This window comes from Monodon monoceros, unplaced genomic scaffold, assembly GCF_005190385.1.
Source record: "Monodon monoceros isolate NGI ecotype Baffin Bay Population unplaced genomic scaffold, NGI_Narwhal_1 Super_Scaffold_22, whole genome shotgun sequence".
Classification (NCBI taxonomy): Eukaryota; Metazoa; Chordata; class Mammalia; order Artiodactyla; family Monodontidae; genus Monodon; species Monodon monoceros.
The window spans coordinates 101,139,951-101,157,624 of NW_021703779.1; the positions used below are offsets into that span (position 1 = coordinate 101,139,951).

Genomic DNA, 17,674 nt, shown 5'->3' on the forward strand with positions numbered 1-17,674 from the left:
GCAGAGTGGCTCTTTAAGATTACTGACTTAAAAGAGGGCTTCATTGCAGCCCATCCTATCCCAGCGGTTTTCCCTGATGTTTATATCCTCAAGAAGGAGCAGGGCACTGGAAAGTAAATTCAAATTGGTGTTCTCAGGTTATGTGAGAGCTCTTGTGGCTTGCAAATGTCTGGTTTTGGACAGATAATTTGCTCATGGGTGTATCTAGTTTGTGTGTGTGTGTGTGTGTGTGATCTTATTAACATTGATAATGAAAATAAATGCTAAAGAATAAGGCTAATCATAGTGCAAAGAATGAAAAACTATATATTCCTATCAAAAAATATGAACTCACACACACACACACACACACACACACACCCTAACTGCATATGATTACTAAAGCCAAAGCAGGACAATTTCAGAAAATACACAGAAAAAACCCTGATAATCTTGAGGATTTACCCCAGGGGTTCCCAAACTTTGGGATTTCTCACCTGGGGAGATTTAAAAACTGCTGATACTCAAGTTGCACCCCATACCAATTAAATCAGAATGTCTCGGGCGGGGGTGGGAGCCAGGCTTTTTGTTTTTTTAAAGATCCCCTGGTGAGTGCAATGTGCAACAAAATTTGGGAACCACTGGTTTAGCTTATCTATACAGAAGTCATCATCTTCCTCTGAAGGCTCTACTGAAGAGTCGACAAGGAAGCCTTTGAAGATCTGACATTATTTAGTAAATGAATCTCCAAGTATTCCTAAGTATTAGAAAAGGGTGGGTCTTCCTTGAGATCATGGGCTTTGTTCTTACTTGGACGGCATCTCTTCATCAGATTTAGCCTCAAATAAGAAGAGATGAAAGTGGCTGAAGAGAGGCAAAAGAAAGGGCTCCAGATTTTTTTTTAATAGAAGGAGCTTGAGGAGGGTGATTTGGTTTTAATTTGTGTGACTGTTTGCAAGAAGCACCCAATGTCTATAGGTTTGTTTAGGATGGCTGATGAGATTGTGAGGGAAAATAAGGTCATCAGTTGTTACCACCATGGAAGAGAAGAGGAATTTACACTTTCTTTTGCCAAGGTGTTTTTCAGCAAAATGGTGAGGAAGGTAAGGTTCTCAGCAAAATCTGCAACCATGTAGCACCATCTTCTTTTGCTGTCTCCATCATTATTGTTTCTAACCCCAGTAAGTAGTTTTAATAAACAATCACTAATATTTACATAGTTTTTACCTTGTGCAGATGCTGTTTAGAATCACTTGTTACATCAACACACCGTGTCTTCACCCAAAGAAATAGCTCATTGAGTGCAATATCAGGATCCAATGACTAGAAATACTCATTGGGTTCAAAGAAATATTTTGTGAAACTCAGTCTCACCAGTCTCGGAAAACTTGAGTCTAGTATCTTTCAGATGCTCTAGAATGGCTCATCACGTTTCTGAACTATGTCTCCAAACATCTGTATATTCTTAAACATTCACCAAAAATGAGGAATTCCTTTAGGGTAGCTTTTACTTCAGAGTTTGTTGCTTCCTGGAGCTGTCTTCTCCATTTCTTTAAGTGCCTCCTTAACATCTGTTTGCATTTGCACATATTTTCTGTGAGCTCATAAATTGCACTGATGATTTTGGATCTCTTATCAAATAGAGGTTGATAGAAGCATTTTTTAAAATATCATGAACTTCTCTATGAAATTTAGCTTTCATTTGAGCAATTTTAAACTGAACATTTTTGAGGGAGTTAGATAACTGCTGGGCATCCTAACCGTATTCTACGTGGGCTATGGGTGTTCTTTCGCAAATCTTTCTTGGGAAGCTTGAGGAATTTGCCTCCCCTCAAGTTTTTTCCTTCCTGTCCTCAACAACAGAAAACAGAGCCTCCTGGGCAGAGATTGAGGGTCTTTTGCTTTCCCACCTGAGGGCCTTTATCTTCCTCCTCATTAGCTGTGAGGCCAAGTTGCTCAAGTGTCCTCCATCCCCTAATTAAGACAGGCAGCCCAGGAAGGTGTGGATGGTGAAAGATGATGGGCAGCCCTCAGCACCATAGTCTATCTTTCTGGCGCCTTGTTGTGGGATTCCCTCCTCTTGGCCTTCATGAGCTGCCTTCTCCGCATCAAGGTTAATGTCGCCAGCCCTCCCCTCCTCCGCCTCCATCCTTCACGGCAGCCACTTCTGGCCGGGCCAGTGGAGCTGGTTTTATGTCGCTTTCATCAAACATAAGACCTCCTCAGTAGCTCTGGCTGGGAAGTGGGGGCACAGGTGAAAGCAAACAACGAAAGTGCCACAGGGGTGCTGCTGGGGTGAGGGTGCTGGGCTGTGGCCGAGGCGACAGCTGCTACTGCTGGGTGACCAGGATTAGGCAAGGCTGGCTGAGGAGCAGAGACTCTGCCCGCGACAGAAAGTCTGGGTGGTCTCAACACAGGGCAGGACCTCAGTGTCAGACTAGCGGGTTCTCTCCGTGTCAGCCAGCCTTGAGCTGGCATTTAAATCGGGCCAAGGTCAGGGCAAGTCGAAGGGGAGCAGCCAGCATCAGGGAAGGTCAACAGTTGGCCCCTGCTATTCCCTCCAGCAAGTTTCTCCAGTGGGTCCTGGAGGCCTCTAGGTCTAAGAGAATTTGCTGGGAAAAGGTGATTGACACATTTCTTCCTCGCCTCCCGCCCCGCCACCCGCCTCCACATTGCTTTTGTGAGGAGGGGCTCATTGCTCCTCTCTCCACCGCAGACCCCAGAAAGAAAGGCTGGTTTGAGTGCCAACATGCCATATGCAAATGACTTAAGACTGGTAGCTTTTCACAAACACAGTTCCACCGAGGGGAAGGAGTGTTTCCTCCCACTAATACAAACTCCAATCAAACTTTTCCTTTTTTTACCCTTTGGTCCCAGGTCAAGAAGACACCATGGTTTTGTGCCAAATGCCCTGGAGGTCAATGCTCAGATATTAATGAAAATGTTTTAGGTCTGGAAGGGGCCTTAGGAATCATGGAATCCAGTGGTTCTCCAAACTTTGGTGCGCATAGGAAGCACCTGGAGGGCTTGTTGGACCACAGATTGCTGGGCCCCACCCCAGAGGTCAGGACACCAGGGTCTGGGGTGACCTGAGAATTTGCATTTCCAACAGCTTCCTGTGGGAGGCTGATGCTGCTGGTCAGGGCACTGCACTTGCACTTGGAGAACCACAGGTCTAATCCAACTTCCTCATTTCATAGATGGGTCAACTGAGGCAGAACCCCAGCTGGGTTCCATGATTGGTTTTAACGCTTACCAGTTGTTATGACTTTGCAATCTCATTTAGCTTTTCTGGGTCTCAGTTTTCTTATCTACAAAATTAGGTAATAACCTCTGGCCTGCCTACCCCAGGGAGTTTAATTTACAGGTGGCTGCTATTGGGTAGTTACTCAGGCTTTTAGCAACAACCCTCTGGTTTGGTGTGGAGTAGTCACGTGGTTATCAGGTCTACGAGCTTAAACAGCTCCCCTCTGGTTAGTGGGTCAGAGTTTACTCTCTGCCTTCCTTTTCACTGAGGACCGAGAGAGGAAGAGGCTGTCAAATTGGGGGTAGGACATAAAGCATTTGTTCTTTTTGTTGTTTCTCTCATCCTGCATGTTCCTCTTATGTTTGTTAATATTTCTAAGTATATTGGTTTTCCTTTTTTGTGTAGAAAGTTTCCCAATGTTTTCCTTTTCTGTTTCTTTCATGTTCTTTAAAAATTCTTTACCGTCTGATAAGGCTATTCAAGGATATATTTTCTTCTTATTTTCCTCGTGAATTTTTACCTTATATACCCATATCCCTCTGGAGTTATATTGGCACGTGTTCTGAAGTTCGGATCTTGGTTGACTTTACTTTTTTCTAAACAGCTAACCTCTGGCATCATTTGTTGGGTAATCCCTTTCCTCTCTCTCTTTTTTTTTTTTCTCGGTACGTGGGCCTCTCACTGTTGTGGCTTCTCCCGTTGCGGAGCACAGGCTCTGGACGCGCAGGCTCAGCGGCCATGGCTCACGGGCCTAGCTGCTGCACGGCATGTGGGATCTTCCCGGACCGGGGCACGAACCCGTGTCCCCTGCATCGGCAGGTGGACTCTCAACCACTATGCCACCAGGGAAGCCCCCTTTCCTCTCTTTTGATGTGTGGCTGTGCATCCTAGGAATGTAGAATAGGTAGGAGTGAGATTTGTGTCCAAGCCCATTTTTTTTCCAGGTGGGGATGCTAAGGCCCAGAGCAGCTAACTGATTTTCCTAGGGTCATGTTAGTTAATGGAGAAGCTGTGATTAAAACCAACATCTCTGACTTCTAATCTGAATTTGAGATAGGTCTGCTGCTTTTCTATAGAGCTCTAGGGACATTTGACAGGAGAAGGTTATTAAGAAGCCAAAAAGTAAATGAGCATGACCCAGGGTCTCTGAAAGATACAGACCAGCCTTCCTTACCCATCCCACAGAAACCAGAAAATATTTACTGCACACCTATGTTCAGTGACTCGTATGAGACATTGCTGGGGACAGAAAAGCAGGTGTCACTATCTCTAGTGACAGAGGCTTAAGTCTAGTTGGGAGAAAGATTGCATGTGAAATATTTCCATCTTCACAGTCTCATGTATTGACTCACTCACCTCTGCAACAGAGTCAGGAAGTCAGACAGTGTGTGGACTTTTCCCAGGAAATGTTTCACAGAGGAGAGAGGACTTGAACTCAAAACATGACAGTATCCCCTACCTGGGTAGGGCAGTAAAGGCAAGAAATTGTCTACACAGTATCTGTGTTAAAATTCACACAAGGCCTGAGAGGGTCCTAAGGTGTAAGTAAAGCCTGACTCAAGGAGTGGGGGAAGGAACAGCATATTGCTTCTGGCCGGAGGACAGACCTGGGTGATGTGATGGAGGTTCCTGTGGTGAGGAAGGTGCCTAATAGGGCACCCCCATTTCCTACCACGTGCTATGACCAGGGCTGTCTCTACTTGCTACTTTTCTGTAGCAGAAACCAATACTCCTAGATAGATTTTTTTTTAATACAAAAGAGTGCACTCATTTTTTTTACCTGCTTCCTGTCTCTGTCCATTTTTTTTTTTGCATTGAATCTAATTATAGACCAAAGACTAAAAGTTTGGGATAAAGGTGATAAACAATTCATAACTGAAATACATATTGATAATGTATAAATAGCACAACTAAAAATGGAAGAGAGGGAAGGGAAAAATAGAATGAGCTCGTGGATTATTACATAGGCATATGGGAGTCCACGGATTTTTTTTTTAATTTAGTTTATTTATTTATGGCTGTGTTGGGTCTTCATTTCTGTGCGAGGGCTTTCTCTAGTTACGGAAAGTGGGGGCCACTCTTCATCGCGGTGCGCGGGCCTCTCACTGTCGCGGCCTCTCTTGTTGCGGAGCACAGGCTCCAGATGCGTAGGCTCAGTAGTTGTGGCTCACGGGCCTAGTTGCTCCACGGCATGTGGAATCTTCCCAGACCAGGGCTCGAACCCGTGTCCCCTGCATTGGCAGGCAGATTCTCAACCACTGTGCCACCAGGGAAGCCCCTGGATTTTTTTTTAATAGACTTTATTCTTTAGAGCAGTTTTAGGTTCACAGCAGAGTTGAGCAGGAGGTACACAGATTTCTCATGTACCTCCTGCTCCCACACATGCACAGCCTCCCCGCCTATCAACATTCTACACCAGAGGGGCACATTTGTTGCAATTAACCAACCCTACATTGACAAGTCATTATCACTCAGAGTCCATAGTTTACATTAGGATTTACTTTTTCATTTTTTTAACATCTTTATTGGAGTATAACTGCTTTAGGGTTTACTCTTGATGTACATTTAGGTTCTGAGAAATGTATAATGACATGTATCCACCATTACATATCATACAGAGTAGTTTCACTGTCCTAATAATCCCATGCTCAGCATATTCATCCATTCCTTCCCCCAACCCCTGGCAACCACTTATCTAGTCTCCATAGTTTGCCTTTTTCAGAATGTCATGTACTTAGAATCCTACAATATATAGCCTTTTGAAATTGGCTTCTTTCACTTAGTAATATGACTTAAATTTCTTCCATGTGTTTTCATGGCTTGATACCTCAGTTCTCTTTTTTCCCTACCTTTACTGAGATATATTTGGTGTATAACACTGTGTAAGTTTAAGGTGCACAACGTGATGACTTGATAGTCATATATATTGTGAAGTGATTACCACATTAAAGTTAGTTAACACATCCATTACCTCACATAGTTACCTTTTCTGGTGGTGGTGGTTGTTGTGAGAACTTTTAAGACCTACTCCCTTAGTAACTTTGAAGGATACAATATAGTATTGTTAACTATAGTACATTAGGTCCCCCGAACTGGTTCATCTTATAATTGGAACTTTGTACCCTTTGACCAACATCTTCCCATTTCCCCTACCCTGCAGCCCCTGGCAACCACCATTCTACTCTCTGTTTCTATGAGTTTGGGTTTTTTAAAATTCCACATATAAGTGAGATCATACAGTATTTGTCTTTCTCTGTTTGACTTATTTCACTTAACATAACGCCTTCATGGTCTACCCATGTTGTCATAAAATTCAGGATTTCATCCTTTTTATGACTGAATAATATTTCATTATATATGTGTGTGTGTGTATATGTGTGTGTATATGTGTATATACACATCACATTTTCTTCCATTCATTCATGCACAGGCACTTAGATTGTTTCCATGTCTTGGCTATTGTGAATAATGTTGCAGTGAACAAGGGGGTGCAGATATTTCCTCAAGGTAGTTATTTCATTTCCTTTGGCTATATATCCAGAAGTGGGATTTCTGGATCATATGGTAATTTTACGTTTAATTTTTTTGAGGAAACTTCATGCCATCTTACATAGTGGCTGTACCAATTTACACTCCCAACAGTGTAAAGTGTTTCCTTTTCTTTATATCCTCACCAGCACTTGTTTTTTTGATAATAGTCATCCGAACAGGTGTGAGGAGATACCTCAAGGTGGTTTCAATTTGCACTTCCCCGATCATTAAAGATGTTAAGCACCTTTCCCTCTACCTATTGGTCATTTGCCTATTTAGGTCCTTTGCCCATTTTAGAATTGGGTTATCTGTATTTTTGGTATTGTATGAGTTCCTCATATATTTTGGATATTAACCCCTTATCAGATAGAGATTTGCAAGTATTTTCTCTCCCTCTGTAGGTTGCCTTTTCATTTTGTTGATTGTTTCCTTGGCTGTGTGTAAACTTTTTTGTTTGATATGGTCCCACCTGTCTATTTTGGCTTTTGTTGCCTGTGCTTTTAGTATAAAATCCAAAAACTATTGCCAAAACCCATGTCAGGGAGCTTGTCATAGGGAAACTATGTTTTCTTCCAGTTTTATGGTTTCAGGTCTTACATTTAAGTCTTTAATCCATTTCAAGTTAATTTTTGTGAGTGGTATAAGATGGGAGTCCAATTTCATTCTGCAAGTCGACAACCATTTTCCCCAACACCATTTATTGAAGAGTCTACCCTTTCCCCATTGAGTATTTTTGGCTCCCTTGTCAAATATTAGTTGACCAATTATGCAAGGCTTATTTCTGAGCTCTTGATTCTTTTTCATTGTTCTATGTGTCTGTTTTTATGCCAGTATCATACTGTTTTGAATACTATACCTTTGTAATATAGTTTGAAATCAGGAAGTGTGATGCCTCCAGCTTTGTTGTTCTTTCTCAGGATTGTTTTGGCTATTTGGAGTCTTTTGTGGTTCCATACAGATTTTAGGATTATTTTTTCTATTCTGTGAAAAATGTCATTAGAATTTTGCTAGGAATTGTACTGAATGTGTAGGTGGCTTTGGGTAGTATGGACATTTTAACAATATTCTATCTACAAAATTGGGATGTTTTTTCCTTTGTGTCTTCTTCAATTTTTGTCCTCAGTGTCTTATAGTTTTTGGTATATAGATCTTTTACCTCCTTGGTTAAATGTATTCCTAAGTATTTTATTGCTTTTGATGTATTGTAAATGAGATTGTTTTCATTATTTCTTTTTCAGATACTGTGTTCTTAACTGTATAGAAATGCAACTGATTTTTGTATGTTGATTCTGTATCTTGCAAATTTACTGAATTCATTGATCTAACATTCTAACATTTTTTGGTGGAGTCTTTAGGGTTTTCTATATATAAGATCATGTCATCTGCAAACAAAGACAATTTTACTTCTTACTTTCAGATTTTGATGTCTTTTATTTTTCTTGCGTACTTTCTCTGGCTGGGACTTTCGGTTCAATCCTGAATAGGAGTGGTGAGAGTGGGCACCCTTATCTTGTTCCTGTTCACCATTGAGTATGATGTTAGCAGTGGGCTAATTGCAAATGGCCTTTATTATGTTGAGGTACAGTCCTTCTATACCTAATTTGTTGAAATTTTTATCATGAAAGGATGTTGAATTTTGTCAAATGCTTTTTTTCCCCATCTGTTGAGATGATATGATTTTTATCTTTCATTCTATTAATGTGGTGAATGACATTTATTGATTTGTATGTTTTGAACCTTCCTTGCATCCTAGGGGTAAATCCCATTTGATCATGTGCTGTTGAATTCCATTTGCTAGTATTTTGTTGAGGAATTTTGCATCTATCTTCATCAGGAATATGGGTCTGTAATTTATTTTCTTATAGTGTCCTTATCTGGTTTTGGTTTCAGAGTAATGCTGGCCTCATAAGGTTGGGAGTGTTCTCCCCTCTTCGATTTTTTGGTAATTGTTTAAGAAGGATTGGCATTAATTTTTTAAATATTTGATAGAATTCACCAGGGAAACCATCTGGTCTTGGAATTTTCTGTGTTGGGAGTTTTTTGATTACTGATTCAATCTCCTTGTTGTTTTGTTCAGATTTTCAATATCTTCATGATTCAGTCTTGGTAGCTTGTATGGTTCCAGTGATTTATCCATTTCTTCTAGGTTATCCAGTTTGTTGGTGTATAATTGTTCATAGTTGTCCCTTAAAATCCTTTGTATTTGTGTGGTATGAGTTATAATGGTTCCTCTTTCATTTATAATTTTATTTGGATCTTATTTTTCATGGTTTAGCTAAAGGTTTTTCAATTTTGCTTATCTTTTCAAGAAACCAACTTTTAGTTTCATTGATCTTTTTTCTACTGTTTTCATATTCTCTATTTCATTCATTCTCAAATCTTTATTCCCATCCTTCTACTAACTTTGGGCTTAGTTCTCCTTTTTCTAGTTCCTTGAGGTGTAATATAAGGTTGTTTGAGATTTTTTTAAAAATTAATGTGGGCACTTATTACTATAAACTTTCCTCTTAAAACTGCTTTTGGTACATCCTGTAAGTTATGGTATCTTGTTTCCATTTTTATTTGTCTCAAGATATTATTTCATTTCCCTTTGATTTCTTTGATCCATTAGGTGTTCAGGAAATTGTTTAATTTCCATGTATTTGTGAATTTTTAAATTTTCCTCCTGTTACTGATTCCTAGTTTTATAACATTGCAGTCAGAAAAGATGCTTGATAAAATTTCATTTTTCTTGAATTTGGTAAGACTTGTTTCGTCTATTTGCAATAACTATCACCATTAACAGTTTTTGTTGTTATTTTAACCTGCCTAGGTCTTGACTGTCTACATACGGCCTTCACGTCCTCTTTTTAATTTGAATCCTCACCATGGCCTATGAGACTTCTGCTCTCAGGAAAGGGCCATGATGCTGGATGCACTGTTGTAGATTTACTTATAAAATGGTTATCTTTGGACGATGTGCTTTAGAAGGGAGGATGCAAAAATGTTTTCTTGGGGTTACTAAGAGGTTGTCATTTTCCTTGACGAAGAAAAAAAAGTATTTCTAATGGAAAAAGTCCAGATGATTTAGTCCAAGGATTGTCTTAGGCTTTATGAGCTTAGTTAAATGTTTCACTTTTTGGTTGCTACTCCATGCTTTGCGAAGACTAGTTCCCCAATCAGCCCACCACCCCTTGAAACACCTTCCCTGTGTCCCTGGGGCACCCCAATTCGTGCAAACTGGGTAATAGTAACTTATAGAATACTTATACAGAGCTTTTTCTTTACACATGCCCCATGTCAATCTGTTTCAGATCTGACAACAGTAAGCACCTCCCTATGAGACAGAACATTTCTTGGGGATTATTGTACTCCTCTGGATGGTTAGTCCATTAGTGTTTGGCATCTTGTCCCAATTCCACTGTGACCCTCTCCAATTGCCCAGAAACGTACTGCACATCATACATATCCTATTGTTGGAGCACTTAAGACTCTGTTAAAATTCAAAATTCTACAGAAGCCAAAAGCTGTACTTCCAATCAGGCAGACAGCAAACTCACCACAGTGAAGAAAGTCTGGGGCTACTGGAGAGCTGTCTTATCCCCTCACTCCTGCCTTGAGGTGGAGAACTCCATGTAGCCAAACTTCTAGTTCCTTCCCCTCAGTAACTTCTGCTTCACAGGTTTTAGCCCAAAGCAAGGCTGCAATCCCAAAGCCATAGAACTGACTTTCTGCTAACGGGAAGCCTGAAGTGACTGAAGCAGCCTTTCCCTGCCCTCATTCCTAGAGGCACACACACCTCAACAATCACTAGGCTGGACAGCCCCCACCTCCCCAGTGAACCACTCCCCCCGAGTCACAGGGAAGAGGGAAGGTCCAAAGGGGGAGTGGGAAAGGAGGAGTCAGGATGAGAGGGATGGTTAGCTGCGAGGGGCGGGGACAAGTAGCCCAGCAATTTTTGACTCCTCCCTTCCCATCTTGCCACACAGTCTTTTTCTTTTGTAGCATCGCCTCCATTAAGAACTTCTAGGCAGAGGAGTAAAGATATAAGCTCACTTACCATAAGAGTTAGTTGGTTAATAGGCTGGCTCTCCAAGGCACCAACCACCCTAGATTTTCATCTAGGTTCACCGGAAGCTGGTTAAAATTTCCTCTCCAAGTCCTTCCCCTTTATTCCAGTCCCCAAACACATCAAACACCGTGAGCTCCCTTTGGATGCCTGGAGAGCTCATTTTCTTAGGGGACCCAGAGGTGTCTTTTCAGTACTATACCTTTCACTGTGGGTGCCTCTGTCACCTTGGGGCTACTTTGCTTAAATAGAAATGCAGACCTAGACATAACTGTGCCTTTTCAGTTCTGAGTGTAATGGCTGAGAAAAACCAATGGCTGCTTGGTTTTGCTGATGACGGAATAATGTGATACCATACAACCACATGCTGGATTTTGCATTTTCTCTATAAAACATCTACTGTCCCTGATTCTGTATCTTTACCTTTTTGATAATGCTAGGTTTTTGATTGATTGGATTTTATTTCCTTTGTATTCCCATAATGAAAGTTCATTTAGGTGGATGCCCTTTACCCAGGTAATTCTGGTAGATTAGCAGTTATACCTTTCTTCTCTCTCTTCTCAGTGTGGACTTCTATCAGGTTATTCTTATTCTGAGAACTCCCCATTATTGATTTTTTCCCCCACAGTTAACAACTCTGTTTTTAAATAGAGGTTATTTTTTTTAATGCCCAGAGGCACATTCTTAAAAATATTCAGCTTCTTTGATCTTTGCTATATGAAAACAAATACAACAGAACCTGTTCTGTAGTTTTTGTCACAGCAGGGAGGGAAATCAAATAGGATATTGACAATTCAGACCTGAAGGTTGTCAGAGAAGCAAAATGTTCTTAAGAGGTAGTGCGGGGCATAAAGGGCCTCTACTCAGGTGTGCCTGACCAAGCTCATGGCATGCAGTGGGTATTTGTATGGGGGAGAGGTAGTACTGAAGAGAAGTTTTGTATATAGACACCTGCGGAGCAAAGAAAGAGACCAGTGGGAGCGTAGTACAGTGGGGGGTGAGTAGAGGGGGCAAGATGGTTCGTATTTGTACTCCAGCCTGGACCAGGGGCTAGATCCAAGTATTATAGCAAGATGGGCTATTAGAATAAGGCAGCTTCAGAAGCAAGGGGCCCACTATGCTCAGGTAACAAAGTGTAACACAGAGTGAAGAAGGGAAAGGGGTGATCGACCAGATATTTAATCTGGCCTGCCTGTAACATTTGTAATATTTGCAGGGTTCAGAAGAAGAGTTCTGTTGGGAATCCACATAAGATCTATCTAAATATTTGAAATGTTTAAATCACCTAATAAACCATTAAATAAAACATGCTGGATCTTCTTCCAAGACAAATGTACTTTCATAATGACCTGAAAGGCCAGGTTGGGATTTCGAATTCTCCAACTTCTCTAAGTTCTGCTCCAATGCTGTGGGAACAGCTGCCCCCTCTCCCCTCCCCCTGCCTATGCCCTGGCTCCTAGGCCAGGCCCCATCCCCTGTTCTGGGCATACAATCCCCCCTCCCCTAGGGCCTGGGAGCACATACCCAGGCAGTGCAGTCAGTCCTCCCCAGGAGAGCTCTAAGAGGAGCACACAGGCCCTGGAAGCAGGCTTGTGATGGTTCAGGGGTGCCAGGTACCTGGAGCATGGGCTAGCAGGGACACACCCCTTGTTCCCATGGGCTGGGTTCCTGGCCCTATAAGAAGGGGTATGGTTGGAAGAAGGCCAAAGTGGGACCTCTAAAGCATAGAGCTCAGGACAGAGGTCCCTCTTGCCTGGGCCTAGAAGCAATACTATATTTACAACTAGCATGGCATAAACACTAACAAATCAGAGCCAGTTTGAAGGTCCTCAAATCATACTACTTGGCCTGCCCTTTCAGTTTAAATAATGGTGACAGGGAATGCTTTGCCTTTTGTCTCACCATGGGGTTCTAGCCCTAAGGAATAATATGTGATAATACATTTTAAAATGTCGACACTGGTGACCAAAAAAAGATTGTGGGGATGTTAAGTTTACTTTACTTTAATAGACATTAAGTACCTACTAAGAGGAAAACTCATTGCCCAGGGCTTTGGGAAAGAAAGATAAATAAAACCCTTTAAGGTCCCAACCATTTAGAGGTTCAGTCTAGGGGCTGGTGTTGGTGGAATAGGTGGAATGTAGTGTGTGTGTGTGTGTGTGTGTGTGTGTGTGTGTGTGTGTGTGTGTGTGTGTGTGTGTGTGTGTGTGTGTGTGTAGTTAGAATATAAGACATGCCACCATAGAATATGAGGTTATCAGCTATCTATAAGGAGGCCAGGAGACAAGCCCATGGGAACAAAGTGTACCCCAGGTAGACCATATTTCAGGTACCTAGGAAGCCTTAACTAACTGCAGAAATGAGGCTGTCTGGTCTCAAATCCCCAGGCCCTTCCCCTTCTCTGATCCTCTACTCTGGTCATCTACAACTTTATCTTTCTATTTCCTTAAACAGAGTTCAGAGATTAAGTACATTTTCTCCCTTTCCTCTTTTTATTTTTACTCATTATTTATTGAAATACTTCAGATATACACAAAATTATAAAGAATACTACTGTAAATGTCTATTTACCCACAACCCAGCTTAAGAAATGTAACATTACAAATATAGTTGAAGCCCCCTGCGAAGCCCTTCCCAACAGAATTCCCCTCCCTTTCTTTTCTCAAGAGGTAACCAATATCCTAAATGTGGTGTTTATCTTTCCATTGCATGCCCTTCTGTATGCTACATTTGTATACATCTTTCACATGCATTGCCTTTTACTCTCTGTATGTATCCACAATCAGTATATGGTGATTGAATGTTTTCTTAGACTTCTTATCATGTTTGCATCCTTCTGGAACCAGCTTTTTCCCTTATGCATTTTTTTCCTGCCATCACCCATTCTTAGCCTCTCTGTGTCTCAGCCCCTGTGAGTTCTAATCTCCTCCCCAGTCTAGCCCTTGCCATCCTGTTTAGTTTACCTATAACAGTCCCAAGGCAGTGAACGAAGGCTGGTCCCACCACAGGTGGGTCTCAGCTTCTCCCCGTGTGGCTCTAAACCAGTGCTTCTCAAACCTTAGCTGCATCAGAGTGCCCTGGAGGGCTTGTTACAATACAGGCTGCTGGGCCCCACTCCCAGAGTTTCTGATTCGCAGGTCTTGGGTGGAGCCTAAGGATTCCTGGGTGATGCCGATAATGCTATTTTAAGGACCAAACTTTGAGAACCAGTTTTCCAAATTAGTGTCTGGGCTCAGGCTCTGCAGCACCATCTGGCCTCCAGGCAATCTGGGCCATCCATCAGGTTTCCTTCAAAAGCTCACAGCAGTACTATGAAATACACATATAACACAAGTCATGTGTAATTTTAAATGTTCTAGTAGCCACATTAAAAAAGTAAAAAGAAACCGGAGGAAGTAATTTTAATGTTATATTTGTTTAACACTATATTATCATTTCAATGTGTAGTTATTAATGAGACTTGACAGTATTTTTTACACTTACAGCACATCTCAACTTAGACTAGCCACATTTTGAATGCTCAGCAGCCACATGTGGCTAGTGACTAATGTAGTAAACAGCACAACTCTAAAGGCTCGACCTCCATTTCTGTCTTCACAAAAATTGTTTTAAACTTGAAATTTTAATTTATTTTGGGCTGCAATAAAAGAATTTCAAACAGGCTTACCAAATGGTAGAAAGTGAGGCCTTTCAATGAAGGTAAAATTGGTCAAACAAAGGTAAAAGAGATTCGAATCAGGATTATTTATGTAAATAAAATCTGCCTACATTTCAGTTTATTAACTTAAACATATCTGACAGCATTTGTTCTCGTTAAAAATAACTGTAAGAGAAAAAAGTCATATGTTATTGGATATCGCTTTTTGGGTGATGAATTTTGGAATGGAATCAGTGTTAATAACATTCCCATGGGCTTCGAAAAAATGAAAAGCCTAAAAATCGTGAAAAACAGATCCTTTATTCTTTCTTCATCTTCTTTCCATTCCTCCCAACTGCAGGATGAAATGAGAGAAAATTTACAATTATACAGCACTAACCAGCACCAGAGACTTTCTAAATCTAAGAAAATGGTCAGCCCTTTGTGTATGTGCTGCATTTGAGGGCTCTATCTAAACAAGTAGAGAAGAACAACACGTTTTCCTCTTGTAACCTGCACCTTGGATACAGGGTGCTTGTACAACCGATGGCTTCAATCATGTGATCATACCAACCTTGTCTCCCTCTTGCCCAACACCATAAATGCTTTTTTCCCCCTTGAGAGGTGATTCTGGGATTTAAATCACTCTCTCCACCTTAAAAGCCTATGCTCATTCCACAAATGATACTCCCTTACTCTCCCAGACCTTCAGTTTCTATATCTACCATATGAGAAAGAGGCTATTACCATGAAATACACAGCTGTGAAAATGCAGAAAAAATGTTAATCATTTAAATATACTCAAAGACAAGATACACCTTAAGACTTCATTACCAATTCAGTGATAAACAAGAGTCATACTGTGACTAAACTGCTCTTCTTTTGACTGTCACATAAAATACAAAAATCTACAACCGAACAAATCGTTAGGTCTTAATTACTAAATGTGGTCCTACCTGAAATTCTGAACGTTTTGCTATTTGTAAGTAGTCAGATTCTAAAAGTTGTCATCTCTTAGTACAGGAGACTGCACTTCTGTGGCCAAGTAATGAAGGCCCCACTAGTGCCCAGCCCAGCTACTTTTGCTGCTGCTGATTTATATTACTAGGTGCATGAATGTTCTATTAACATTCTCAGTAGGTAAATTTGAATTGTTAAACTAATTTTAAACAAATTTTTTCTCAATTCACTGGGAGAATTAAAAAACGAAAACAAAATTGGTAAGTGCCTGGGAGCCGCTGGGTTATTTTCAAAGCTATACACAGCTACCTGGACTTTCTGGGTCTGTCCTGCTGGGTTCAGGTTCTTGTTTTTGTTAAACTTCTCTTTCCCCCTCACTTTCAGCACGTTGGGCCTCTTCATTGGCGTTTTCATCCTGGTATTAAATTGTTTCTTTAGTGAATAATACAGACTTTGGGACAAGACATTCACAGAAAAAAAAAATCCCAATTCAAAAGACTACTCTACCCTTAGGAGACGCAGAAGGATAGGAGCAACTAAGAAAACAGTAGCTGGGCACCTTCCTTCTGGTTGCTGTAACACTTCCATGGCCCTCACTTTTCTCCTGCTTGATCGTTTTCACAGTGACATTATTTCTCTTTTTCCAGTAAATCTGTCACCCTGTGCTACTGATTGCTTCTGGCCCTTTAGGGAATGGATCAGAATCGTCGGGGTCTGATGCATTCTGTGTTTTGGTCAGAACTTTGTTGCAAAAACATGTTTTGCCTCGATGACAAAAATCTGTGGTGAAGCTCATTGGTTCCTCACCCCCCTGAATATTTCACCGTGACCAAGTGCTCCCGTATCAGCTCATAATGTATTGGGATCAACTTTCTAAGAATCCTGACATTTTTAAAAGCCAGGATCCAAAAGCCGTTTGCTTGTTCTTTTCTCTTCCATCTCCTCCCAAGCTCCCTCCCGAACACCTGCCTCCACTGACCTTCACCTGTGGCCTCATAAATGGCACCGATCATCTCAGACCTCTTACCAGGGGTTAGCAGAGGGCAGCTTATTTCCCCCCTCCAAAACTGGAGCGGTCGTTATGGAGGTGGGCTTCAACTGGGCCCCTCTGGCCTTCAGCTCCTGGAGGCCCCGACTCCTGGCTTCACCTCCCGAGGCCCCCCTCTGAGCCTGGGTACCTTGCTACCCGTGTCTCCCGACCGACCCGCCCGCCAGCCGCTCACCCTCAGGGGTGCTGAGCTCCTCCGCCTCCTCAGGTTCCTGGGCTGCGGGCCCCGCCCATCGGGCGCCTGGGGTTCGGGGAGCCTGGCCAAGGCTTCGCGCGAGCTTGGCGGGGGCGGGACGAGGACGTGGTTGTTGTAGGGGACGCGGGGCAGCAGTAAGTACGCCAGCTCCAGGAGCACGAAGTGGAAGCTCGCCATGGGGAACTGGTTCACTTCTACCAAGAGATCCAGGCCCCCTGCCGCCGCCTCCTCCTCCTCCTCCTCTTCCTCCTCCTCCTCCTCTGCCGGCCTGATGTCCGAGTCCTCCTCAGCGCCCCCGCCTTCCAGGGCCGCCTCCCCAGCGCCTCCCCAAGCACCGGGCGCCGCGTCGCCCCCGTGAGGCTCCGAGTCGCGGTCCACCTGGTCGCCGGCTCTGGCCGCCTCGGTCTGGGCCCCAGCTGCGCCTGCGGGGCCCTCTGGGCCTCCCGGGGCCGGGTCTCCATCCCCCGTGGCCGACATGGCACCGGGCAGTTACCTCTACCAGGGGGCGTCGATTGCGCAGGGGGTGGCCGCTGAGGTGGCTGCCCTGACGGGAGGCTGAGGGCTGTGGCTGCTGGACGGGGAGGCCGCTGAGGGGACAACACAGGAGGCCCCACGACAGGAAGGGCAGGCGGCCGACACCGGAAGCGGCCCACTGAGGCTGGGCCTCAGATAGTAGTGGGCCAGGCCGTGAGGGAAAGATTCTTCTAGGCCACAGACGGGGGGCGGGGCCGGAAGAGTAGACAGTGGGCCGTGCCCCCTCGTCACGAGCTCCAAGCTTATTTGCTGACAAGCGAGGATTGACGTGCCCTGTGCCCAGTGAACGACCAAGGCCCTTTGGTTGTAGGATTGCTCACAGTCGCCTCCCTGTTCTTTGGCGCTTCAGGTTTTACCCTATGTTCAGGTTCACAAGGCTCCTGTCCTTTTAATTTTATGATTGTCCAAAAAATTATTTATGGAGGCACCCTCGGCCATGTGAACTGTGAGGAGTTCCCACCTGGGAATTTCCACCTGGTAATGGCTCATGTGAG

General features: G+C 43.0%; 1 protein-coding gene across 1 annotated transcript in view; it reads right to left on the minus strand.

Annotated features, from left to right (window-relative positions):
* LOC114905874 (cancer/testis antigen 47A-like) overlaps window positions 1–17,123 on the minus strand; it is a 72,136-nt gene extending 55,013 nt beyond the window's left edge. Inside the window, 2 exon segments of the mRNA XM_029240223.1 lie at window positions 15,712–15,817; window positions 16,581–17,123. Of these exon segments, the coding sequence (XP_029096056.1) occupies window positions 15,712–15,817; window positions 16,581–17,123 (649 nt within the window).
* Between the last annotated feature and the right edge of the window lie 551 nt (window positions 17,124–17,674).